At 39.5% G+C, this 26,190-nt stretch overlaps 1 protein-coding gene across 2 annotated transcripts; it reads right to left on the bottom strand.

The window, feature by feature from the left end:
- Positions 1–174: 174 nt before the first annotated feature.
- On the bottom strand, positions 175–19,046 carry esr2a (estrogen receptor 2a). Of its 2 annotated transcripts, XR_012591365.1 has the most exons (10): positions 18,829–19,046; positions 9,844–10,685; positions 8,710–8,876; positions 8,196–8,312; positions 7,204–7,512; positions 5,890–6,028; positions 2,678–2,811; positions 1,860–2,043; positions 1,293–1,444; positions 743–869 (listed from the first exon to the last, which is right to left on the bottom strand). XR_012591365.1 is itself a non-coding variant. In XM_074615237.1 (9 exons), exons 2-9 carry the CDS (start codon positions 10,239–10,241, stop codon positions 632–634), a joined length of 1,686 nt encoding a protein of 561 aa, XP_074471338.1. In that variant the 5' UTR covers positions 10,242–10,685; positions 18,829–19,045; the 3' UTR covers positions 175–631. The 2 variants fall into 2 exon arrangements, 1 of the variants encoding a protein (XP_074471338.1); XM_074615237.1 differs by lacking the exon at positions 1,293–1,444 and having other exon boundaries at positions 175–869; positions 18,829–19,045.
- Between the last annotated feature and the right edge of the window lie 7,144 nt (positions 19,047–26,190).

Consider the following 26,190-nt stretch of genomic DNA (forward strand, 5'->3'; position numbering starts at 1 on the left):
ATTGCACCATGAATCACACATATGTTTCTCAATTTAAAAGACAATTTTGCAAGTCAAGAAAGTCTCAGTTTGTCATAGTATCGTTTAGTTTTGTGTGAAACCTCTCAGTGAACTACATCTCTCGTCTCGTCACCAACACTAGCTAGCTAACTTAGCTATGTTCCACGCACAAATGAAACATTATCATACCTGATGTAAGATGTAGACAAAGACATCACTTACATCATGTGTGAATCATCGTGCAATTCAAACGGGATCAAAAAAAAATTGCCTCTCGCTGTTGACTTCCGTTCATATTTTTCCCGTAATAAGGTCACATGGTGGTCCACCAGAAGGGGCGGGGCTTCTCCTCTCTATTACATGAACATTAATACGAGAACTGGTGCTACTAGCCAAATTACAACAATAAATTGTTTCCAATCTGGCTTCTCAATAATATCTGGTGATAAGGCAATGAATACTGAACGTTTGGTCTTCTGCTGAGTGATGTCTTGAGATCAAGTTCACTAGAGTTAGTACACAGGGTCTCAAAGTTTGAGTTTCGCCTATGAGAGTTCGGCAGAATGTTCCAGTCTCATCAGTCTTGTGAACTACTTTTTGTGCAAAAGCGGTGAAGGTTCATTGCATCTGACTACTGTGGTTCACCTCCGTCTCCAGTGCTGCTGGGAGTCCAGGTATTTGAGGGGCCGCTACCGGAGCTGTGTGGCTGAGCAGGAACCTCCGTCTGGTCCCCGGGCTCCTGCTGGGGAGGCCGATGGGGCAGACGGGAGCCGTGCATGATGTGGGCATCCAACATCTCCAGCAGCAGGTCATACAAAGGCACCATGTTCTTCATTTTCATGCCGTGGAGGTGGTCCATGCCTTTGTTACTAGAGCAATAGAGAGAGAGTTAGAGAGTGATAAAGGCAGGTGGTTTTTCTGTGGCACAGCGGTGAGCGTAATGACTTTTGATTACAAGATAAGTTCGGTCAAGATGATGATGATGGGGAGTCACATGTGAGCAGCACTTTGTGGCTTTATATAATAATAGTGCACAAAATCAGCATATTAAAGGTCGGGTCATTAATGCAGAGAAACAAGAAACACTAGATTTTAAAAATGATTCAACCGAAAAACCGAACCCAGTGTTGCCAACTCTTTTCCAATGAAAGTAGGAAGCAGCACTAGCTCCAAAAAAATCACTAAATCTAGCAAGATAGACGCCAAATCGGCAACACTGACAGTCCGTCTGTTCAGGCCTCCCTCCATGGCTCACATGGCTGCTGTGAAAAGGGACTACTGTTAGTACTCACAGCTGTCAAGCTAGCAGCTTGTTGAAGACTCCTATGACGCATGTAGATAGGCATTCGGGCCGAATGAAATGATTGGACGGGCTTATTACAGCACTGCTACAGCCACAGATAGAGAGGTGAAGTCCCGCCCCTTCCTGTGGACCACCATGGGACTTTATTTCGGGAAAAATATGAACGGTAGTCAACGACGGCGAGAGACAAATCATTTGTTTATCCTGTTTGAATTGCGCCATGAATCACACATGTGATGTTTGTCAATTTAAAACATAATTTTGAAAGTCAAGAGAGTCACAGTTTGTCGTAAAACTGAAAATATAAGACTACACACACAAAAGTGGCGTAAGTGACGTCTCTCTCTCTCTGAAGCTACGACACCTGTGTGTTTCGTACTGGGATGAACTCACACCAGCAAATTCAAAAATTGGATTTGAACCGCACTTCCGACCCTACCTTTAAGTAAATAATGACAAAGTTTAAAGGAACTGAGGACCATTTTTTTCCAACATTGAATGAATACATAAATGATCAATTTTGCATCAGAACATTCATGACATGGGGTTGTTTTACCTGGCATGGCGGATGTGTGAGAGCAGCATGAGCAGGTGGGCGAGGCGGGTGTACTGTTGGCGGAAGGTGAGGCCGGTTTTGGCGATGGCCCACACCAGAGCGTCCGTCACAGCGTCCAGAAGACGCAGCAGCTTGGAGCGACTCTGCAGCTCCTCGCTGCCCTCTGACGAGCTGAGGCACATGTCTGGTAACACACAGTCAGAAAGACATTCAGGCATTAATTAAAATGACAATTCTAGTATGATTGGAGCTTTTTCTAATTCCCCTCGATTTAGTTATTTTTCAAAGCATATATTTAGAATCAAATGTCATCTAAATATCAAACATTTCTACAAGTAAAGAATATGCCATGACTGTATAAACAACTGAACAGCTGGTGAAAGTATTTTGTTTAGAGATGTTCCGATACCGAGATGGACCACGCTGGTGGAGGTAAACGTTAATTACTCCTCCGGTGTAGCTGCTCACCAGAGAGGCTCTGACCCTGTTCATCCTCTGTCAGACACTGAGTCTGTTGCTGCGAGCATTCAGCAGAACCAGTGAGAGCATACACAGTGTTCCCATTAGGGTTGGTCACTTGTAAGTTATTTAGCTGGTCCCCTTGCCAACCCTGTGACTCACGCACAGACAAGATTACATGCTGAGACACCAATCAAACACCCCCTTGCTCTGGTTTCACGTACTGGAGCATCACACACACACACATGCAGGTCTTGATACATCACACATAGAGAGGACACAGGCAAATAAGAGGCCTTACAATTGTATGTACGCCCACACACACACACACACACACACACACACACACACACACTTACTGGAGTTAAGGAGGATCATGGCCTTGAGGCAGACGTACTCCTCTCTCTGGAGCTTGAGTTCTCTCACCCTGGACGTGGCCGCTATCAGCATATCAAAGATCTCCGAGAAGCCCTGGACACAGTTCCCCTCTTCTCTACCATACAAAGACACAAACACAACTAGTTATTTATCACAAACCACTCTGGATTTTTGCCTCACCAAATTAGGAAAAAGAAATCCGGTGACATTTTGCAAAAACGCTGCTGAGGGTTTAACTCCCACCAAGATCCAAAAATGGCAATGAAGCAGTGCTGGTTTAGTAGTTAGTATTATTATAAAGGAGAGGGAGATGAGGAGTTAGTTTTATCAGATTCAGAATCAGGTTTATTTTGCCAAGTACATACATACATACAGGGAATTTGACTCCAGTTTTATGCAGCTCTCAGTGTACTTACACAGAATAGAAGCAATTTCTAATTTGCGATTTTTAGGTTGTAGCTGGCTGAGTTTTAAAGCTAGAGTGAAGATACTGGTATCATATGAAAGTAGAAAACCAAAGGAAGCATGCCCCACTTTATAATAATCACATGCAGTTTGGGGGCAAGTCATAGTCAAGTCAACACACTGACACACTGACAGCTGTTGTTGCCTGTTGGGCTTCAGTTTGCCATGTTATGATTAGAGCATTTTGTTTTATGCTAAATGCAGTACCTGTGAGGGTTTCTGGACAATATTTGTCATTGTTTTGTGTTAATTGATTTCCAATAATAAATATATACATACATTTGCATAAAGCAAGCTTTTTTGACCACTACCATGTTGATAAGAGTATTAAATACTTGACAAATCTCTCTTTATGTGCGATGTTCATGTCCAATTAATCGATTAACTATGGACAATTATGTGATTAATCGCAATTAAATATTATAATTGATCGACAGCCCTAGTAAGTACTGTATTTAAGTACAATTTTGAGGTACTATTACTTCATTTTATTCTACTTTACCAAAGGAAATATTATGCATTTTATGGACTGCTTTAGTTACCGGTTTCATTTCAGAATAAAATCTTACATACAAAACATTCGATGACTTTATAAAATATGATGCAGCTATAACACTCAAGTCCCAACAAGATGTTGATGCATCAATATCAATGATCTAATAATATACTAATATAACAGGGACCATTCTGCATTATAACTACTTATGCTTTTGATATTTTAAGTACTATTGACCTCTTACCTCAAATATTTTGATATTTTCCTCTTTATGTCACAAACTTCACGGTTGTAATAAATGTTTTTTTAATTAAAACTTTCATGAAGTTTAAAAAGATTAAAATAACTGAAAAGTGCTGTAAAAAAACAAAATTTGATGTTTACAGTGTGGTGTTGCTACTTTTATTTATGTAAATTACCAGAATACTCCTTCCTACACTGGAATATTAATTGTCCTGTGAGCCGCTGACTACAGAGCGTGCACTGCACCGTTTCAAAAGGTACGATATGATAATAAGGGCCACCACACCGGAAGTGTTGTTGAGTGAGAGAGGTCAGGACACTTTGTTCCAGCTTTAGAGGCAGCTGAGCACCGGCAGAAACTAAACGCGAGCGCAGATGCGGGCAGAGCTGCTTGTTGACGGTCGGTTTCTGAATGACAGTGCTGTGGAGGAGTTACCAGTTTGCACTCCCACATTAAAAAGGAAATGAAGCTACATCTTTGTTATTCATTAACAGCATGATCTAAATCAGATTGTGGTTGGCCAACTGTTGCACGGATGTGGGATGACGTATGATTTCAGTTTATACTGTACATATAATGGGTACATAGTGTACTGTGTTTTTAAGGCCGATACTGATGATGATAATTGAGAGTAAAAAAAAAAAAAAAAAAAGGATAATATATCTGCCAGTATTCCCTTTTCCATACGTAAACAAAAGGTTTACAACTTTAAGTGATACTTGGCAAAATGTTTAAGATTTCAGTCCTAGTTGATTTAGTGACACCCGTGGTTACCGTGGCAACAGAAAGTGAAGTTTAATACTACAGCAAACACTCCTTTGAGCAGTTACTTTGTCAGAACGCAGGAATACATACATACACAGTTTCCTGTGAATCTCATGTGAAGGAAATTTGAATCTAGTGCAGGAATGGCGGACCCTGCCACTAACAATGAAAACAACTACATAGAGAAGTAATTACAGAATGTAAATGCATTGAATGGCTATTGCTGAGAAAATGCTGACCATAAATAGTATCACAAACGGGGTTTGATTTCATGAAAACCTTACAGGTTATAACTTTAAATTTGTTTTTTCAAAAGGATTGTAGGAAGATATGTTCCAAAATTAAATTTTAGAGATGAACAACAGACCTGTCAGTGCTCTCTTGTGGACGAATTATGTAATGGCATTGTCTGGCATTTCTTGTTACTTATCGGGTAACATGTATGCCAATAACGATATATCTGATATAAGCTAATATGAGCAATAAAAGCCATTCCAAAAGCATGGCTTTAAGGATGACACTTGCTATAAGAAAATGTCAGCATCTATAGCACAAAGCCCCTAAGTTACAGTTTTATTATCCGGGTCATTTGATTGCCTCCCATTGAGTTCTGATACTATAGGCTATAGGTGAGGCCACACCCGTTTTGTCAGTTTGTTAAATGCCCTGATGAAGACCTACAGTGGTCGGAACATGTCGACTTTTTGAATGATTTAGCCACTATAATAAAGGTTTTTAATCATTCCTCGTTGTCACTTGTTCTAAGATTTCAGAGTGCCTGGATTGCCTTCCTGTGTATCCTGCTTTATCCCGTTTTCCAAGAGCACCCAACACGTATTTGATTTACAGTTGAGTACACTGAGCAACCAGTTATCCTTCTCTCCTTACAATATATACTGTTGAAACTGTAATTTTACTGGCTTCTACAGTCAGACATGTTTTGGGAGTGTTAAAGCATGAAACAGACTCAAAACAAGCATCACACCAAAGTGAGAGTTAGCAATGCTGTGGTTTGCAAAAGTAGCCAGTGTAACACAGCGTTTGCAATAAATACCGGGTATGGCGGAAAGGGTTGAAACAAGCTACTTTGACGACAACAACAGCGATTTATATTTGAAATATGTGTGCTTTTATAAATGCAGGTAACATTCAACCTAACATCCACAATAAAGATGGTAAACTGAAGCTTGTGCAGTAGATATGTGAGGTGTTGGCGGTGGTACCTGCTCAGGCTGAGGTCTGGGGAGAAGATAAGTTTCCCTGGATGGTCCACTGACCTCCACATCAGTCCGATCATCAGCACCTCCAGCCAGCAGCACTCCAGCAGGTGCACCTGGTCCAAGAGGCCGAGCTCTATGAACCCTGTGGAGGAGACATGATTAAATAGTATTTAACTTTGTGCTGTTAGTGATGCTCCACACAGACGACTAACAGCGCTCATAATCACATTTGTACCTTAAAGGGAGATTTGTCAAGTATTTAATACTTTTTTAAAAATATTTGAATAATGAAAAATTATTGTTAAATGCAGCCCTAATTCAAACAATAATTAATGATTTCATGTATCAGACCCCAAATCAGGTTACAACCAGGTTAAGACCAGCATTTTTGGGGCCATGTCCACACTGTCACTGTATGGCCTGTGCTGTTATCTGATTTCAGAAAGGCTATGAGTGACTCTGCCTGGTGAGGACACACAAACATGTCACTTTAGCAGGGTAAAGGTTTCTGTGTCATAATGTCTGTCTGAAGCACGGAAAGAGGCCATGTCTGAATATCGGTTGAAGTCACAGCGTGTTATTTGTTCAAAACTTTCATATTGGTCAAACCGGCAGTCTGAATGGATCAGCGCTTGTCTCAGATGCAAAATAAAGCCGAGACAATTACGACGGCTGGCCAAGATACAGTCATTAACTCAGTTGTAGAGCAGACTGAACTGCTCTGCCGGGTGTTCAAAAGATGAGGCATAAAAACATCATTATATAAATATCACTAAAGCAATTTTATCTTCATGCAATTTTAAGGTAAAATCAATGAAATGTGTTTTGCTATTTAGCTTGGACTCCTGGGTCTTTACAATATGCTTCATGAGATTTGGTATCAAGAACTTTAAAGACCATTCAGCTTGTGAAAGTTCCAAATTACTAACTCTACAACAAACAAAATGTTTTCAATAGAAAGAGAGAAGATTCTTGAAGATTTTGTTATGCGTCTTACATTTTACTTTTGACAGTTTGAATGTGATGTCGGTCAAAAATGAACTCTATAATGTGATCATCAATGCAGAATAGTTTGAAATTGGGAAATACTCTTATTTGCATTCTTGCCAAGATTTACGCCGGGTTCACAGTGAACGCCAAAAAAGGTGTCACTAAAGGATATGCTCTGAATTTTTCATGATATCTAAGCTCTCCTAAGTGGTTTCACTTATTATTATAAGTCGTTTTGGACAAAAGCATCTGCCAAACAAATGTAAAGTCACTAAAATAAATTGTAATTTTCCTTTTTAAAGGATCCCTGGATACCCCGACACACACCTGGAATCTTCTTGGCCCAGCTGATCATGTGGACCAGCTCCTTATCAGCCAGGTTGGTGAGCGACATCATGACGTTGGCTTCAGTCAGCGGCCTCCTCATGTCATTCATGAGGTAGATCTCTGGCGGCTCCGCCTCCATTATCCGCCCAATCAGCTGCTCTGGGGTCAGTGCAGGAGGGTTGGGAGCGTTTAACGAACCCTCCGCCGGTCCGGTTAACGCCTTTGGTCCGTTGGCTCTGCCCTGTGAGGACAGACGGGTCACTCGCCTCGCCTGGGGGTTCCTGTAGTTCCCACGCTCCTTTCGCATACCTGAGACAAAGAAAACAAACCTTTTACAATTGTGCTGGACATATTTCACTATCTATACTGTGTTTATTAAATATGGCTATTGTTTGGTTTATTTTCACGTTTTAAATTCTAGAGTCACACGGTTTTCATACCATGTCCTGTCATGTTCAGTTTTATATTATCCAGCAAAGAAACCAGTGGAATTGAATTGAATTGACTGAATGTTGTATTACAGAAACTCATGACTGTTATGGAAAGTTAAAGTTACATCTCCTCCCTCGTACAATTCTCGAGCTTCCAGCTGTGCAACTACTTCACTCAGAGCAGCTGTCAATCATGACGTCTCATCCCGTTTTTATAGCATCAAATAACCAATTAAAACCAAACTTATCAGAAAAATTTAACATACATCAGTGTGAGACTCACTCTAAAGCTCCATAAAGCTGAGGGCATATACATTGTTATTATGAAAATATTGATTATAGCTGCTTTAAAAAGATGAATACAGTGTGGGTCACTTGAAATCCCCTTAAGCAAACAACAATCTCCTCTGCTTTATGCAGCTGTTGAACGGATTTAGTTTACATGGACATGAAGAACCACCTTTTCTGGCTGCTGGAGTGGGATCATGTTGCTCTGGGAAAACACTGTAGAACTAACAACGCAGAAAAAGAAAACAAAAAACACAAAGAAGAGACACTCACCACACTTGGTCATGCCAACTTCACAGCATTTGCGAAGGCGACACGCCTGGCAGCTCTTCCGGCGGTTCTTGTCTATAGTGCACTGATTGGTTGCTGGGCAGATGTAGTCATTGTGTCCTGAAAAACAAGGAGAAGGAGAAAGAGACAAGATGAAGACAAAAAGACAAGAAAGGAACAGGGGAATAATGGATGGGGAGTGTCAGAGAAAAAGGCTTTCTGAGGACCAGACAGACTGGTAGATTGACGGACACATTCCTGGAAGTTCCACAAGAGCTTAGTGCCGTCTCACTGCAAAATAAACACCTGCTAAAGAAGGCTGATGACAAGCTTTTACTGTTTTTCGTTTGTTTTGGGATCATTTCAAGCCCCGTACTGAATTGTGAACCTGCTAGTGAAACTGTCCATGAAGGTGGAAACTACAGTCCAGATGTTGGGATTCAGCTACAGTAAATGTTTTAACACAAACCATGATGTTTTTTCAAACATTAACCAAGTAGTTGTTTTTGTGTCTCACCTTGGATGCTCCTCTTGAAGAAGGCCTTACACCCCTCACACGACCAGACGCCGTAGTGGTAGCCCGAGGCGTAGTCGTGACACACAGCACAGTAGTGGAGGTCCGCCTTCCCGCCGGACGACACCACGGCTTCCTCGCTCTCCTGAGAACGCCTCCTCACATTCTTACTAACAGACAAGTTTCAGTCATTATTTCAAGACAAAAACATGTGGAGTAAGTGATTTAATGAGGTGTTACATTTTAATTAATCATTACCACGGTAGTATGTTTACAGATTGTTTTGGCTCACTTCAGCCTTTCTTAAGCAGGTAATAATTGAGAGAGACAAGAAGAAAAGGTCATTTATTAACGGTTCTATTTTGACAAATTAAGTCCAAATTTTTGGTTTTAAAAATGCAACTGTGAATCCTGACTATGGCTGAAATAATTTGGCAGTTAATCGTCATTCATTTTAATTATCGTTTAATAAGTTGAATCATTTATCAACCAAAATGTTTTACATTTGCTGTTTCCTGCTTGTCAAACGTGGAGAATGGCTGCTTTTCTCAGTTTTATATTGTAAATTTAATATTTGGGGGTTTTTGCACTGTTGGACTGACAAAACAAGTCATTTGAAGACATGATGTAACTAAATAATGAACCAATTTATTTAAAAAAATAATCAACACATTAAGCATTAATTAAAAAAACGATCATTAGTTGCAGCCTTGCTGACGACTGGTGAGCCTGGGTGACAGTTGAAGTTACAGTCTGTAGGATTTGGCGGCATCTAGCGGTGAGGTTGCAGATTACAACCAAGTGAAACTTCTCCCTTGTGCCAAGCGTGTAGGAGAACTACGGCGAAAAAGTGAAAACGTGAATGTTCCCATCTAGAGCCAGAGTTTGGTTTGTCCGTTCTGGGTTACTGTAGAAACATGGCGGCCGGCTCTGTGAAGAGGACCTGCTCAATATGTAGATATAAAAGTCTCATTCTATGGTAACGAAAACAATGATTCTTATTTTCAGGTGATTATACACTAAAGAAAACATACTTATTAATATTATATTCCATTTCTGCCAATAGATCCCCCTTAAGGTTACACACTGTTCCTTTAAAACAGTACGCCAGAGTGAGGAAGTGATGCACCATCCTACCTGGTTGCTAGGACACTGTCCCGCTGTGACAGCTCCATCCATGGACTCTGGATCGGCTGCCCGTGCTGAGGCCGAGCCTGAGAGGGGTGCAGGGGTATGGATGGCCCCACGTGGCCGTGGCTGGGCCAGAATAAAGATGGGTTTAGTGACTGATGGACAGAGGGGCAGTCTGAAATGCCCGGACCGGCATAGGTGAAGATAGTCGGACTGTAGAAAGGTATGGTGGTGAACTCGTGGCCGAGGTCGGTGTAAGGGGAGGGGATGCAGATGGGCTGGCTGGTTTCCATGGACAAGGCAGGAGAAGAGGAGGTGAGGACGCGACTGCCAACTCGACTGGAGTCAACCTCATGGAGCTGGAGGAGGGGCTGATCCTTCTCTGGAGGGGAGGCAACCGCCATCGCAACGTCAAACAGTCTCAGTATCACTAGATTTACCACATCATCGACAAAGATTACGAGCCGAGCATAGAGTTTTCTCCTGGTGTCAAGTTCACTGTGGTAATGTCATTATCTACGAATACTGGCACCGAGAAATAAAAGCAAAGAGCAGCAGATCTACCTACACAGGCCGGGGTCGTTCAGTTTTACTCATGAGCTCACATCATTCCCAGAATGATGGATGACTCCAATAAACCTGTGTCTGACTTTGGTTCAACTGCGCTCACTGTGAAATGCCAGTGTTGGGATGGATCACATGATCAACCCGATGATCCAGAGGATAGTGAACACAGTCTGTCCACCACGGAGCAGGGAAGATGCTCAGTGCTCAGTCTCAGTCCAGCCATGAGTGTCACATCATTAAGAGGTAGCACATGGACTCAGATGTGTGGCAAGTCTTTCCACCTGGAAGACACAGAGAAAAACACTAGTTTGAACTGAAGTACTAGTTGTGAACTGCAATGGTGAATTTTGTAAGTGACACTCTTATTAAGTTTGTTCTGACACTAGAGGCTGAGTCTGCCAATTCTTTTAAAAAAAATAATGCTATATCTCAGGTATGACCACATGTTATCTTATCACATGACCAATGAGATGACACCTGAGCAAGGCTGTGAGATACAGTCAAAAGCTCTGGAAAAAGCCAGTAAGAGAAGCTTGAATTTAGAGAAAAAAAATTAAACACACATCTCAGTTATTATTTTAGACCATACTGATGGGATTTTGTTGAAATTTAAGAGATTATGTATTTTGGTAAATTAATTTTTGCCCTAAAGAAATTATGAAAATGTCAACTGGTATTCTAATAACAAGATTTATTATTTCTTATATATTTTTAAAATAAAAATGTCACCTCTTTCTATGTATTTAAGTCAAAAAAAAAAAATAGAAAGTATTTTCAACCTGAATTATTTTAATTGTTTTTATTTTGCAAAAAATATTATTTCTGATGTATTTTTATGATTTCTTTGCCTATAACTGAAGTTCTTTACTTAAGTTTTAAAAAAGTATAAAGAAGTATTTTTACACAGATTTTTTTGGGGTTGTCTTTATTTTACAAAAACATTATTTCTGATGTATTTTTAGGATTTATTTTGCCTATAACTGCAGTTTTTTAATTAAGTTAAAAAAAAAAAGTATTTTCAACCTGAATTATTTTAATTGTTTTTATTTTGCAAAACATATTATTTCTGATGTATTTTTATGATTTCTTTGCCTATAACTGAAGTTTTAAAAAAGTATAAAGAAGTATTTTTACACAGATTTTTTGGGGGTTGTCTTTATTTTACAAAAACATTATTTCTGATGTATTTTTAGGATTTATTTTGCCTATAACTGCAGTTTTTTAATTAAGTTAAAAAACAAAGTATTTTTAAACTGAATTTATTTTAATTGTTTTTATTTTACAGAAAACATAATTTCTGATGTTTTTTGATGATGCCTATAGCTGTAGTTCTATACTTAAGAAAAGAAGAAAAAAAGGTATAAAGAAGTATTTTGAAAATGCAGGAAGATTCAAGTCCTGGCACTGTATAAAACAAATTCCAACCAAGGCCACCAAAAATCCTAATCATATAACTAAAACTATTCATTTTTGGCACACTTTAAAAAAAAAAAAAAAAACACAGTGTCTGGTGCTCTGTAGATGAAAACAGGTTATGAAATTTAGATTTTTGCTGTAATATGTCACACAGTGACGCAACATTCATGATGTGGATTAAAACTGATCATAATTCACCAGACAAACACTATGAGAAGTAAAGCTGTGTGAAAATCCAGGCTACCAGTTGGAATAAAATATTATCGCTGTGAGGTGGAAATTCTTTCAGAGGAGCGCAGTGTCTGAAAAATGACAAGAGGAAATGAGGATTTATAATTTACTGTAGACAGACACAGCTGGTAGATCAATAAATGCAACACACACACACACACACACACACGAGTACAGTCTAAGGACATGTTTACTCTTACGACATCAGTTAAAGCAAATGCAGCAGAGTTAATCATTCCTGGGTGGCAGCAGTCTGTCTTCAGTCAAAGTGGGTACACACACATCGTCTCCATCTTTCTGGCATAAAGCTCACTTCTGGAAGTCATTAATCACTCAGAAGAAAAAAAGGGTCCATTAATCTCCCCAAATGGCTGAGAGACGCTTTAGTTTGGCTCGCCAACAAAACTCGATAATCCGTAGGAGTAGCTGGAGTCTTGTGCGGTAAGTGTAACGTGAGCTCTGCTGAAAACTGGCGGTAATTAAACTCACAAATCTGCAACAAATACAGGTGACCGTTAATTATTTTGGATACTGTGGAAAGCACCAAAATGAGTTTTAATTTTTATGATATCACATTAAAATGCTACCTGAGAAATCTCTCTTGCAGCTGTGAAAACACTTTGGGAAATGGAGTTATTTAAGCGTGCTGATCGTTTCTTTCATCGTCAACAACCCTCCAGCTATTTCATTTTAACCACCATTTGAGAGCTACTTATCGAGTTACTCTATGTGAAAGTTACAACAAGCTATATTGAATATAAAAACAGAACACAGCTTTGTTCCATTTTTTTCAGACTCTTCAAATATTCTATAACTGTATTTTTGTACCTTGAATAAGAGACTACCATTGATGCTTTGTTAACAAATGAGAAAGCATTTTTCATTGAAGCCTTTGCTTGATTGTACCTGAAGAGACAACAGCTGAATATCCTATTTTACTTCATTTAACCTTATAAATGTAAGCTTTTCCCCTCATAGAAGAGGCACACAAGCCTACTTTTTGTTACTGGCATAAGTTGAAGATAAAGACTGGTTGCCATTTTGCACAAAAACTGTTTTTCTTTGTCCAAAGTTGAGGGAGGAAAGCACATTTTGCAGAGTAAATACAAACACAGAGCTTCAACACATAAAATAGTGGCGGTCGTAGGACAGATCAGGCAAAACTCTTAAAACAAATTGATTTTATTAGAAAATCATTATTATTTATTGCCAGTGTTTGAGGCTGAACAAAATGAGAATAGTAACAGGAGTCCCTAATGGTGTTGTCAAAAATAGTATCGATTCTGAATATCTGAAATGGTTTCAATACTCATTTTTCACAGTATCGATACACGAGTACCAGCGGCACTTTCTGCTTGCTCTTCTCTCCGTCGGCGAGTTAACACACACACCACTATTTACACCGCCTATTACTGTAGTTCTTTACTTAAAGGCAGGGTTGACGATGTTCTACAGTATACACTGTTTGTTATATTGGTTGAAATGGTCTCTACACCCCGACAGCGATCCATTACTTATGAGCTCTTAAAAAGGACCGGAAAAGAGCCGTCATCTGTAGCTGCTGTAATCCTGTAAAAACTTCTACCAATCACTGCCTCGCGGTCCGCTTGGAAAGAACCAATCAGATGCCTCCCTACTCGTACTCTACCTTTAGCGTGCAAATGCCTGAACTCACAAGTGCGTCGCCGCCGCAAGTTTACCGGAGAATGGAAGAGAAAACTAAAGTAGCACTGCCGCGGTTACTTGTCATGAGGTAGCGTTGAGTTGAGGTCCTCTCTCCGCTCTGTGTCTGTGATGTAGTTACGATGCGGCGGTGCTCGTGCATGTGTGTTGGGGGGCGTTGCCTTGGAAGGAGCCCCGAGGGGCTGGGTTTAGACGGAGCTCCTGATCGATGCTACTTTCAAATTATGCTAGTTTCCAACATCGTTGACCCTACCTTTAAGTAAAAATAATAAATAAGCATTAACCATGTAAACAGTTTAGTAGGAATATTTTCCTTTTTGGAATAAGGGCAAAAACTGGAATATTTGGTGCATGTAAACGTAGTCAATGTTGTGTTTATAGCTTACTGCATTGCCCCCAAGTGGCCAAAAAGTTAATCAGTTCATCCTGTTTTTAGTGTTTGAAATCACATTTCGTGAAAAATGCTAAGATGCTGAAAATGTCTAGCCTCTATGTATTTTGTGTAGGTTGTAATAATGAGGCTAGTATTGACAGTAAGGTCTAAAACTATTGTGATTCGGCCTGCCTCTGTTTTTACAGTTATTAGTGATGATTATGGACTCAGTGATGTTTCAGACACATTAGCCTTCACACACATAATGGATAGTTTGGAAGTACATTACTCTCAGCTGTTACAACAGCTCGAAGACAACACAATATTTGCTCTTTTTTTTTTTAATGACATTTGGTTTGACAAACGATCTATTTCTGGCTGATGATACAGAGTGTGTCTTGGCAGTGGGAGGATGGCTTTACGTCCGTCTTCAAGAGGTTTATCAATTCCTACCTGACATTTAGACTGATGACATGCCAGGGAATCAAAGAGACTGAGGTATTCTCCGTTTGAGGTTTAATAACACCGCCTGCCAGCTCATCTGTTTCTGCTTGAATCACGGGGAATGAGTAATGATATAAAGTACACTGGCTCATCAACATATGCAGCCCAACGATCAATAATACGCCAACAGACATCAGAATGTAATTCCACTTAACGTGAGGATATGATATATATTCTCCAGGTTATACGCTGCTGAAAGCATAAAGCAGTAAAGAGCGCAGTTACTGTAGTTTCACAAGTTTCCAATGACCTTGTGTCTGTAACCAATGAACTAACTCCTAAAACAAATGAGTCACTTTAAGAGAAAAGAAAAGAGATCGTGGCACGATTTAGCTGCTTCAATTACCATTTGGGGGTAAAAGCAGATGTGGAAGAGTTTTTGTTTCCTTTGAAGCTTTGACCTTGCCTTCAATCCTCCTCACTATCACACTATGCAGCAGCTGGCAGCTCATTGTGAGAGAAAACCTCCCAGCTCTCCTCCGCAGCGCTGCTCATCCTGCCGCCAAACTCACACAGACAATAGGAATGTACAGTAAACCATTGTTCCTTTATAGAACTGGAGTTTTAAGGAGTTTAAATGCTTTGATAACGAGACCAAAACCATTACTGCCTTACAGGGCTATTGAAAAATAGCGAAGGAACGCACAAGTTTAACATTGTGAAGATCATAGGGATGCACCGCTCTATCTTTTTCAGTCCTGATACCGATAGCGATACCTGGGCTTCGGGTATCGGCCGATACCGAGTACCGATCCGATACCAGTGTTTGATTAATAATCTGTATGCCTCACTGTGTGGAAGTCACCGGGATCAGTCTTTTATGTGTAAGGCAACATCAGGCTAGACTTAAACATTGCTTTATCAACTTTGTCAAACTGAATACGACTAATAAATACATAGATATAAATTTACTGAATTGTTATTTATTGTTAAAATAATAAATCGTACACCAGCAACTTCTACGAAAAAATCTTTTTAAAGAATTACAATTCAAGTGTGCACCTTTTTAATGCCGCAACAAATTGGTCAAAACTTAAACAGGAATTCAAATTCCAGTCTATAATGTATATAAACATAGAACTGAATTGAATAGATTGGCCCCACTGTCATTGATACCCGACCAAGCTATTTGGGGCAGTATCGCCCCGATGTCCGATCCAGAATCGGTATCGGTGCATCCTACTTAGGCTGCCTGCGTGGGCATTTGTTGAGATGGACACAGGTAAACAACAGGTTAACATGAGTGGGAGAGGACTGACCTGGACTTCCGCAGAAGTCAAATGTTTGCTTGACATCTGGGCCAAAGAGAACGCACAGAATATGCTAAATACTGTCTGCAAACATAGTGACGTTTGTAAAATCATTTGAGATAAACTGGAGGAGAAGTGATTGGTGTGCACTGGAAATCAGTGCCGAGTCAAAGTGAAACTACTTTGACAGCAATATATTACAGTCTGCAATTACCTGCATAAAAGTGGCAGCTAAATAAGCTCTTTCGTACACACCCCTCAGCAAATTAATTTTTTTATTTGGTCTGCTTTAATTTGTGCACTGGGAAACAGAACCAGACTAAATAGAAAATGAACCAAAAGTATTAATTTCACTCTGATTTGGACTATGGCTTGTGAAAGCACCCTTATACACTAATCCATACACACACACACACGCACGAACGCACGCACGCACGCACGCACGCACGCACGCACGCACGCACGCACGCACGCACGTACGCACGTACCAAGCATGTAGCCCCACAAATTTATACAAAAAGGTCAAAGCCAAATAAAGCCAAATGTGAAGTGACAGAACCGTTCCTGGTCATTAGCCAGAAGTGCATGCCTTTTACACAAAAGCTCAAGGCCATGTCGTTTTCCCATCCTAAAAGCTCCCTGCCTCCCTAAAATCAGGCGGAAACGGATGTGAACCAGCTCTGCAGAAAGAAGCCGTAGCGTACTATATACAGTCAGGGAGTATGAGGGACGGTTAGCGCCAGAGAATGTGAAAGATCTCTTTGAATTGTTCGCCCTGCTGCTGAAAAACCTCAAATTGACAGCAAGAGATTTATGTGCTCATTTTATGCTTTACATTTACTGCAGTTACTTTTTAAAAGACATTAAATTCAACATTACATATAAAAGGCTGGGTGATAGTTTACGTCATGTACTTCACTGTGGTAACGCACATGAGTGGGAGCTGCTCATGTGTGTTCGGCCCTGAGACAGGACAGAAATCATTCAACTAAGCGTTTACTGTATTGCGCTACACTAAAGATGTTCTTCATCTCAATTTGCATTTCAATATATCGTAATCTAATACAAAACCATCAGAAACTACAGTCTATAAAAATCAACACCATTCTGACAAGTCACAATGTCAACAAAAACCTTGAAATTAAAATATGCTGCAACACAAAGGTAATTTAGTTCAATTTATAATTCCTGTTATTCAGCCTCTTGTAAAAAGTCTTTCTGAGAAAATGTTTCATTCTGAAACATATCTGGACATCTGGGTCATTAAAATAAACTCCAGTAACAGTGGAAGTTGTGTGATTTATGCCTTTTTATTTCGTTTTTAAAAAATGAGAATGTCTGTGGTTATTGTGAGCATCTACTGTCACACAGCCGGGGCTGAGTGACTGACACTGATTTACAAGTGTCCTTGAGGAAATGCTGTGCGACAACACTAGAAGAAATGACAGTTAGCTCCAAAAACTAAGACTAGAAATATGTATTTTTCTACCTATCTTGAAGGGTACAACCTTGAAAGTAAAATCTTGTCTGTAACCTAATCTGTATTTGTTTCCTTCAAGAAATCTGCCTCTAACATGTAAGTAGTTCATTGAGATCCTGTGTTGGCATTTTAGTTGCAGTAACTGCCTATATCAGGATAAATGCTGTTTATTATGCCCTTTTCTTAAATGGCAGTGATGAATTCTTTAATTTTGCACTCTAATACATTCTACAAGTCAACTTCAAGTACAACTTCTGCAACTCGAAAAGTAGACAATGGGAGTGTTAACCTCCCTAAATCAATATAAAGCACTATTATGTTATTTTCTTTCGTTTCCTAATCTTTAGTACAATACAAACTAATTGCAAATTCTCTGATTCCAGCTTCTTAAATGTGAATATATTCTGGTTTCTTTACTCCTCTATGACAGTAAACAAAATATCTTTGAGTTGAAGACAAAACAAGACATTTGAGGACGTCATCTTGGGCTTTGGGAAACACTGATCAACATGTTTCACCAATTTCTGACATTTTATGAACCAAACAACTAATCGATTAATAGATAAAATAATTGACAGATTAATCGACAATAAAAAGAATCATTACTTGCAGCCCTAGTTTTAAGACATTCAACTTTGTACAAGTTTTAAAATATTCACAGTGAATAGAAAAGAAGTTGAAAAAATTGCTGCAAGCATTACAGTACTTCAAACTTTTATCTATTTTCTCGTTCAGTGCGTCCAAAATAAGCAGAATAAATGCAATCAGCTGTTTGACTAGAGGACTTTGCAAACAAAAAATCGAAAATAAAATCAATGATTGAACTGGAAAACGCTGTAGTGATCCAACACCAGATGCACAGTTCAAATAAGGGGAAAGTCAATTATTTCTGTGAGCTCGTCTGAATCGCAGCAGCTTGCTGATAGCAGCAGCATGTTTACACAGAGATAAGTGCTTTTTCAAGTAGGTGAAGAAAATTCACATTAAATGTAAAAGGCTGATTCTCAGAGCAGATTACAGACTCTCAAATAGACACTTATCACATCAGGCATTCATATTGTTATCCAATTATGGATAGATCTGAGGATTATAAGATATTGTGGTGAGATGCATTTATGATAAGCAGCATTAATTATCTGACTGCACAATTCAATCATATTCAACATTATCCCTCATCATATCTTTACAGATATCCCTTTTTTTTTTTATCATTTTAAGTCTAGCTGTCAAAGAGGCTGATTATGTACAGTTGAGATCAAGAAATAATTGAATCAAATCTCCCAGTCTTGGTAATGATTTCTTTATTCTGTCACCTATTAACCTACCAGTCTATCTGATATATGTCACATGCAGTTACAGGCCTTCTACTTGTTGCTTGCAGCCTAGATATTAGTAGTAAATCAGTGTCCTGTCTGCTGCACTGCACGTCACCTGATTTAACACAAACATTAGTAAGTTGAATTCATAAACATTGGAAATATTCTTACCCTCTTCCTCCACAATCACCAGTTGCAGATAAAGTTTTGATAATATGAAGTCCCGCTGTGGTGTCACATGCTGGTGAAGTGTGAAATAAACAGTTTAAAAGGAGCTGCTGTGAGCTGCAGGAAGGCCAAACACAGAGTAAGTTCACCCACAGTCAGATTGCGTTCATATACGACACAGGGCTGTTGCTGTCAGCCCAGAGGCAAACCACCAGCTGCTTTGAGGGAAATGAGGTCAAGTCAGACAGAACGAGGTGCACAAGATCTGGTCAGTGCCTTCAAAATAAAATGAACACTTGTTTTTAATATCATTCAACATCTATTTGCAGAAACCTCAACATGATGAAAAATATGAATAAAGTGAAAAATGCAACAATTAAAGTAGATAAACTTTTTGAAGATTTTTGGAGAGCTTATTTTAAACTGGTTATCCTTTGGCTTTCTCTTGAGTTTACACATTTTTATAAGGTGGGTTGTAGGGCTGGGCAATATATCGATATCGTGATATGAGACTTGATAGATTAGATAGATTAGATTTTGGATATCGTAATATGGCATAAGTGATGTCTTTTCCTGGTTTTAAAGGCTGTGTTACACAAGGGCTGTCCCGAATACCATTTTTTGGGCTTCGAAGCTTCGGTGCAAAATATTCGAAGGTATTCAAAGCTTCGGGACAGCGCCGTTGCCGCACTACCGTCCATGCATGCACCTCTACAAATAAACAGCGATATCCGTCTGAGAATAACTAATAATAAATAATGTTGAATATGAATAATGTTGAGGGATTATTCTTTATTTCATTGGATATTTTGGGATTTATACATTATTATTACATTCTTATATATATAAAAAAAAACGAAGCATTCAAATACTGAGGTTGGAGGTTGATTGCCATGGCAACGGCCGAAGCTTCGAAGCATTCGAGTCAGTGAAACAACATGCTTTGCACAGTTAGATGAGTATAGTTTATGATGATTAGCTTTCCATCTAGCTTTGAGTGTGATGTCCATAAAGCAGTTGGTTTGTAAAAAATCAGGCACCATAATAAACAGATGCGTTCCAAATTACATAATTTTTCTATTTACTTTTAGTACAGCTGCCCTTACAAAGTACATGCTGTTACATGCAGCATGCATAGAATTGGGACACACTGCTTCGTTATAACATTGCGCCTTGAACTTTGACCCTCATATATCCGCCGTGCAGAGGATTGTGGGTCAGATTTGCCAGAAAAGCATGCTGGCTTGCATACTGCAAAATGCGACCAGATGCAGTAGGACATCCTGGTATTTTCGACATACTGTATTTGACATACTATGTATTGGCACTCAGTATGAGATTTTCTTTTTACTTGTACATATGTGCTTTTATTTTGAAGGAAACCCGTCTCAGTTCCGTCTTTCATATCATTATGTGAATTTGACGGCTGCTCAGTGAAAGTGGCCTAACGACGTCAGAATACACCACACCTTCCTGGTTGGTGTGTTCTCACAGAGTAATCTAATCCTAATTGCGATAATTTGGTTTAATTTCGCTGTTCCCTCTCAAAGTCAGACACAAGCAGGTAATTCTGGGGTGAAAAAAACACAATATGTATACATGTTATACATGTAAATATTTTTCCATTTTATTATTTGACTTTGCTAAATTTTAATTTACACTGAGTGCACATTTTGGAGGCTGTCCATAAACCTAGCAGTCACTCAATAGATCACCATTGGTTTTGTTGGCTGGTGAGTCAAGCAAATCCAGCAGCCACTTGCATATTTTACCAGCAAGTGGCTGGTGGCTGGTGCTAATTTTTAACGTATGGATTATCCCCCAGAGCATGTTTGGCCATACAATACAGCGGTCTGGCCTAGTGCCGTGTACAGCCAAAGTCTGACCTCTGCCTTCCTCTGAGATCATTAGCAAACAGTCCAGAGAGGAAATTGCTTATGTCTCTGCAGCCAAGGCAGCAAGGAGGTGCGGAAAACAAACAATGTAATACATATTTAATATTATTTCAGGGATTGTGCAAAGGCAAATTATTCTGATGACACTGTTGAATCAGCCAGCAAGGCTAAATCCAGGGTCTCCATTGTCTGCATTATTGTAAATAATATCAAGCAAATGGCAGAAATACATGATGACTTTACTAGTTTCAACTCTCTTTTTTTGCTTTCTTTTGATTTGAGAGTTGTTACTCTTGTTCCTCAGTGTGTTTTTTCTGAGTGTAAATAAAAGGTTGAATGAATTCAACTATCGTTTGCATACTGGTATTAGTTAGGAAGTTAAACAGGTCATAATTCCGTCTATTATCCATTTTATATTGCTGTCAAAACATCAAGTTTCTTGCAAAAAAACTACATTTTACAAGATTACATTTGAACACGTCATGATGTAGGACAAGAGCTAGTTAACGTTAACCGTTATTACACGGCTTAGTTGAATACTCGATTCTGATTGGTCAATCACGGCGTTCTACAGTGTTTTCCGAATTTTGGCATCAACTTGGTGCCTAATTATCGGTTCTCGTGACGTCCCTACTGTGTATGCATACGCATACACAGTAGGTGTATACCTGTTTTCAGGTATACACCTGAAAACAAAACATCACTTGCACTTTTGAGTTTACATAATTACTTTCAAAGACAAACACAAACTGTCGCTGTACAAAAGTGCACCATTGCGCTTCTACATCATCATGTCAATTTGGTTTCTGCTAATTGCAGCGCTCCTATTGTTAATGTAGCAGGTTCCTGCAAGCCGTGATGCCTCGATGACGTGCATCAGCAGGTTCCTCAGTGCTGCAGCTCAGATGCAACATCCTTAGAGAAAAAACATTTTGAAAAGCAAGAATATTCTCTGTTGCAATTAGAGAAGTAATATAGAACATAATGCACCATTTATAAGCTCTAGTAGCTGGAATACTTTCTCCAGATTCAATTCCCCCTCTACACCTGCTCTCCCAGGAGGCAGGAGGACAGAGTGTGTGCGTCTCACAGAGCATTTTCACCCTCGCAATTTTCTCTGAAGAAAAAAAGAAAAGAAAAGCCAGTCACGGACCAGCGCCACACCCGGCGAGATAATCGGTCAGAATTACGATGCCTCACCTCTTAAAATCCAATTTCGGTGATTACATTTTGTGTCTGCGCGGTCTTCAGAAGCTCATTTGACAGTACCAGGTAATGGACTTCAGTCTTTACATTCTGACCAAACCTGCATCAGAGCTCCGCGGGTTGCAGGGTGCAATTTGTGCCAGGAGGAGATGTGACTATGGCTTCTCCCATCTTTCATTTGGTTTATGGGAACCTGAAGGAGCAATTTGCCTCTGAAATTGGGCTTTTAACCCTCAGTTGTCGTGATGGCACATAACGAATGAACATTACAGAGATTTGGACCCAGTCGTTTCATAATCTCGCCACTTCACCGCGGCGGCACGAAGATACCCGTCAGCAGAAATTATTCTTTTGCACTTTTGTACCCAAGGTGTATTATTTCTACTCAGATCTTACTTGATAATCTTTCACCCCAGTGATGGAGCTGTAGGGGGTTTCAGCTTCTTTTATTTGCCAAGTCAGTGGCTCAAGATCTATCCTCAGTCTACCCACTGGTCTGAGCAAAGTTTTTTCCATTAGTGTGCAAACTGAGGTGAATAGAAATCCCAACTGAGCAGAGATTCTCAATTTGCGCCCAAAAACAGAAGAGCAGTTATAGCTTGTGCTTCTTTGTCAAAAAAGCCTTTTGGAGGTGCTTCATCTCAACTCTCTGTGAGTCCCTATGAGAGGAAATGGGGGAGACTGGCCTCCCAAGAAAAATGACAGCATCAGTCATGGCAGCAAACTGACACATGTTTACGTTCAAGGGACGAAGACGTCTTCACCACCAGGAGCAAAGAAGGTAATAGTGTCGGATTTTGACACAAGAGAGCAGTGTTGTAGTCAAGACCACCTAAACCGAGACCAAGTCATGACCAAGACCAGAGTGTATAGAGACCGAGACAAGACCAAGACGTGGTCTTGAGACAGGCCTCGAGACCAAGACCGATCTTGAGTACTACAACACTGCAAGAGAGCACTAGAGAGAAGTGAACTTCCTGTTACCTACCAACAGTCAACGTTAGGTTTAAGCACAAATTAATTGTTAAGGGAAAGAGCATGGTTTCGGTTAAAATTACTACATGGTTAAGGTTAAGAAACGATCATGATCATTGTTAAAGGAAAATCCTGGTATTTCAACCTGGCGACTGGACTCACGCAAAATAACATATAAAAGCCGAGGTCACACTACACTCATCAGATCGCTGTACTGTTCACACTACACAACTTACTGTCTTGTAATCAGGCGTCTTTAAGCTGTTTTGGTTTTCACATTACAAGACTGACCGGCGACTGTGGGTCACATACTACAAGATCTTTCACCGGGAGGAATCCCAGATGAGAATGTCTGATCTCCAAACTACGTTTTGTCAGAAAAACATGCACGAGAAGTGACACGGCGTAATCACGCTTGTTGATGTTGTCGATGGTACATATGTTCACAAAATAGCCTGTTTCCACGATGATTTTTATCTTTGTTGGTTTAAAATGAGTTTGTAAACTGGCTACTTGTGAAACAATCCGGTCGTAAACGTCGTCTCTCAGCTAATCAGGCTGTAAACAATGAGCAGCGCACAGAAGAAGAAGTCTTGGCCTGGATATCCTCTGGCTACACTGGAACCCCAGAAATATAGCCCAAGGGAATATATATATTACACCATAAGCAAAGTATGGTGTCACTTGCAAGTTTACAGTAACTATATTATAAACACAGTGTTGATGTGCATGGAGACCGTGATTTTAGTGCGGAAACAGCTGGCCCGGCGAAAGGAGAAGTCCTCTGTGACCAGGGAGAGATGGATCCATCAGTAAGAGGTACACAGAAGGTTATGGCCCCTTCAAAACTCATCATGACCCCAAAGAGCTGCCCTCCATTTCACTGCAGGTTACATTGGTTCATGGCTAACATGTTACATAATCTGTATTAAAGCTCATATATGACAGTACAGCTGCCAAAAATCCAAGGACTGATCCACTGCTATTACACATCCCAGATAAAAGCCCCAAGCTCCCTGCAAAATGAACTTTTAGGGCCGAGCAGCATCCCAACGAACTGTTTATAACAGTTAATAAACAAATACGTCAATTACTGTTTCCCCAACGTTGAGCATCAAAACAAGGAATCAAAACTGCCTGACCTCCAGGCTGGAGGGGTCTTGCCAAAGGTCAGAGGTTCACGTTTACCTCCGAAGGCATGGGATAGGGCAGGCGTCACGTGCTGGCAGCTTTATAGAAGTGAGAGTGGGAAGTTATTACTCTTATTGTGGCAACCTGGCACATGAGGTGCCACGGAGGGCACTGCTTTGCATTTTGGGTAGCTGGTTTGACATTCTGACCCCGTGTGGGAACTGTTTACTTCTTGTAATTTAATTGTCGCAGCGACGAGTCAGGGACTTAATTGATTCAGCCGGTTTTAATAGACTGATGCTTTTAGATATAAGGGTGTTGTGTGGGCAGAGGGTTATAAATGCTTTTAATTCATCTCATCTTTACCTCTGCAATGACCCGTTTGCCTAATTTAATCAAAAAGCACAGGAACAGTTCCACTGTGACCAGAACTATTGATAATTTCTACTAAAATGAAAGCGTTAAATATGTACCCTAGTTGAGCATCTCAAGAGTTTTTGACTTAAACTACCTTTCTAATGTTTTATAAGCTTGCAGGCAACCTTGATCTTCAGCCACGGCCTCTCTGACTGTTCCTCTATCCAGAATAAAGACATTTAGACCGACATGCCTGAGGATCTCAAGTTGACAGAGTCAGTATCATCTTTTAAATCACTTTTATTATAGCAACTTATTTATTTATTCTTGGACTTTTATAGTCTGTATCTATGCCGTAATTTATTGAGCTGGGCTTATCCCAGTAGACAGAAGTCTTTTTTAAGTCAGGGATGCACCAATACAGATCAGATATCAGGCCGATACTGACTCAAATAGCTGGATCAAGTATTGGTGACAATCTCTTCAATTCAATTCTATGTTTATATACTATTTAAATATGTATAATTTTGAAGATTTTTTACTAAGTTGCTGGTGTACAATTTATTATTTATTAAATATATCAACATATATTTTGGAAAATCTGACTTCGTAATTAGAGCTGCAACGATTAATCGATTAGTTGTCAACTATTAAATTAATCACCAACTATTTTGATAGTCGGTCAATCGGTTTTAGCAATTTTTTAAGAAAAAAAGACTCTGATTCCAGCTTCTTAAATGTGAATATTGTCTGATTTCTTTACTCCTCTATGACAGTAAACTAAATATCTTTGAGTTGGGGACAAAACAAGACATTTGAGGACATCATCTTGGGCTTTGGGAAACACTGATTGACAATGAAAATAATCTTTAGTTGCAGCCCTATTAGTTAAATTGGGCTATTCTGTTCATATTCTTAGATATTGTAGGTATTTACAACTATATTTGCAAATTAAACCACAAGTAAAGTTAAAAAGAAAATTATTCTCTATTTCACAGCTGTAAAAAAAATAACAAAAAAGGTCGACAACAACATCAGTTTGTTTCCTGGCTGTTTTTTTTACCTCACGGTACAGTGAGTGCTGCAGTGGCCCAATGAAGAGGAGGAAATACAAGACAGGCAGGTGTTTTATATTAACATAACAATGAAAGATCAGCTCACTCAAATCATACACCGATAGGGACTGTAGTATTTATTTTACACCCAGTGGCATCCAGCCATGAAGAAGGTTTTTAATTAAATGGTTAGTGTTCTTTTGGATAAGATGAATATCTTTTGGATAAGACTATTTTCGTTATCACTAACTACAGCATGTGAAAGTGTTAGCATGGAGCACCGATTTGTTCTTATTTTGTTAGTACCCATTGGCTGCTGGGATTCACCAATGTTTTCTTATTTTTGTTCTTCTCTTAGGTAAGAGAAAAGTTTACGAGTGGTCGAGAGCACTCTTACCAAGATATGAAAAAAACATCTTGTTCTTACAGTCCACAAATTGACTGTCCACAACGCAAGGAATTTTGAGGAACATAAAAAAAAACCACATGAATATCAAATAATCAAATTTATATTATGTGTTTTAGAGTAATTATGATGATTGGATTCTTAAAGAAATGCTATTGGTCCATTGATCCCAATTAAGACGATAAAAACCCTTAGATGATATTGTGTGCATGTGTTCAGCTTATGAATGGTTTACATACTGCTCTTAGATGCTGTGGCCATCCAGGCCTTTGGTTTTCCTGTAACACCAGTACTGACGCTCTGGAAATTTACATTGTTTAATTTTATTTAACAGTACCAC

Source organism: Sebastes fasciatus, chromosome 18 (assembly GCF_043250625.1).
Source record: "Sebastes fasciatus isolate fSebFas1 chromosome 18, fSebFas1.pri, whole genome shotgun sequence".
Lineage (NCBI taxonomy): Eukaryota > Metazoa > Chordata > Actinopteri > Perciformes > Sebastidae > Sebastes > Sebastes fasciatus.

Coding starts and splice junctions, on each gene's coding strand:
- esr2a (XM_074615237.1), bottom strand. CDS start 10,241: ATGGCGGTTGCCTCCCCTCCAGAGAAGGATCAGCCCCTCCTCCAGCTC. Junction 6,029..7,203: donor CTGGGCCAAGAAGATTCCAG/GTGTGTGTCGGG, acceptor TCTCCTCCACAG/GGTTCATAGAGCTCGGCCTC. Junction 2,812..5,889: donor CCAGACCTCAGCCTGAGCAG/GTACCACCGCCA, acceptor TTTGTATGGTAG/AGAAGAGGGGAACTGTGTCC.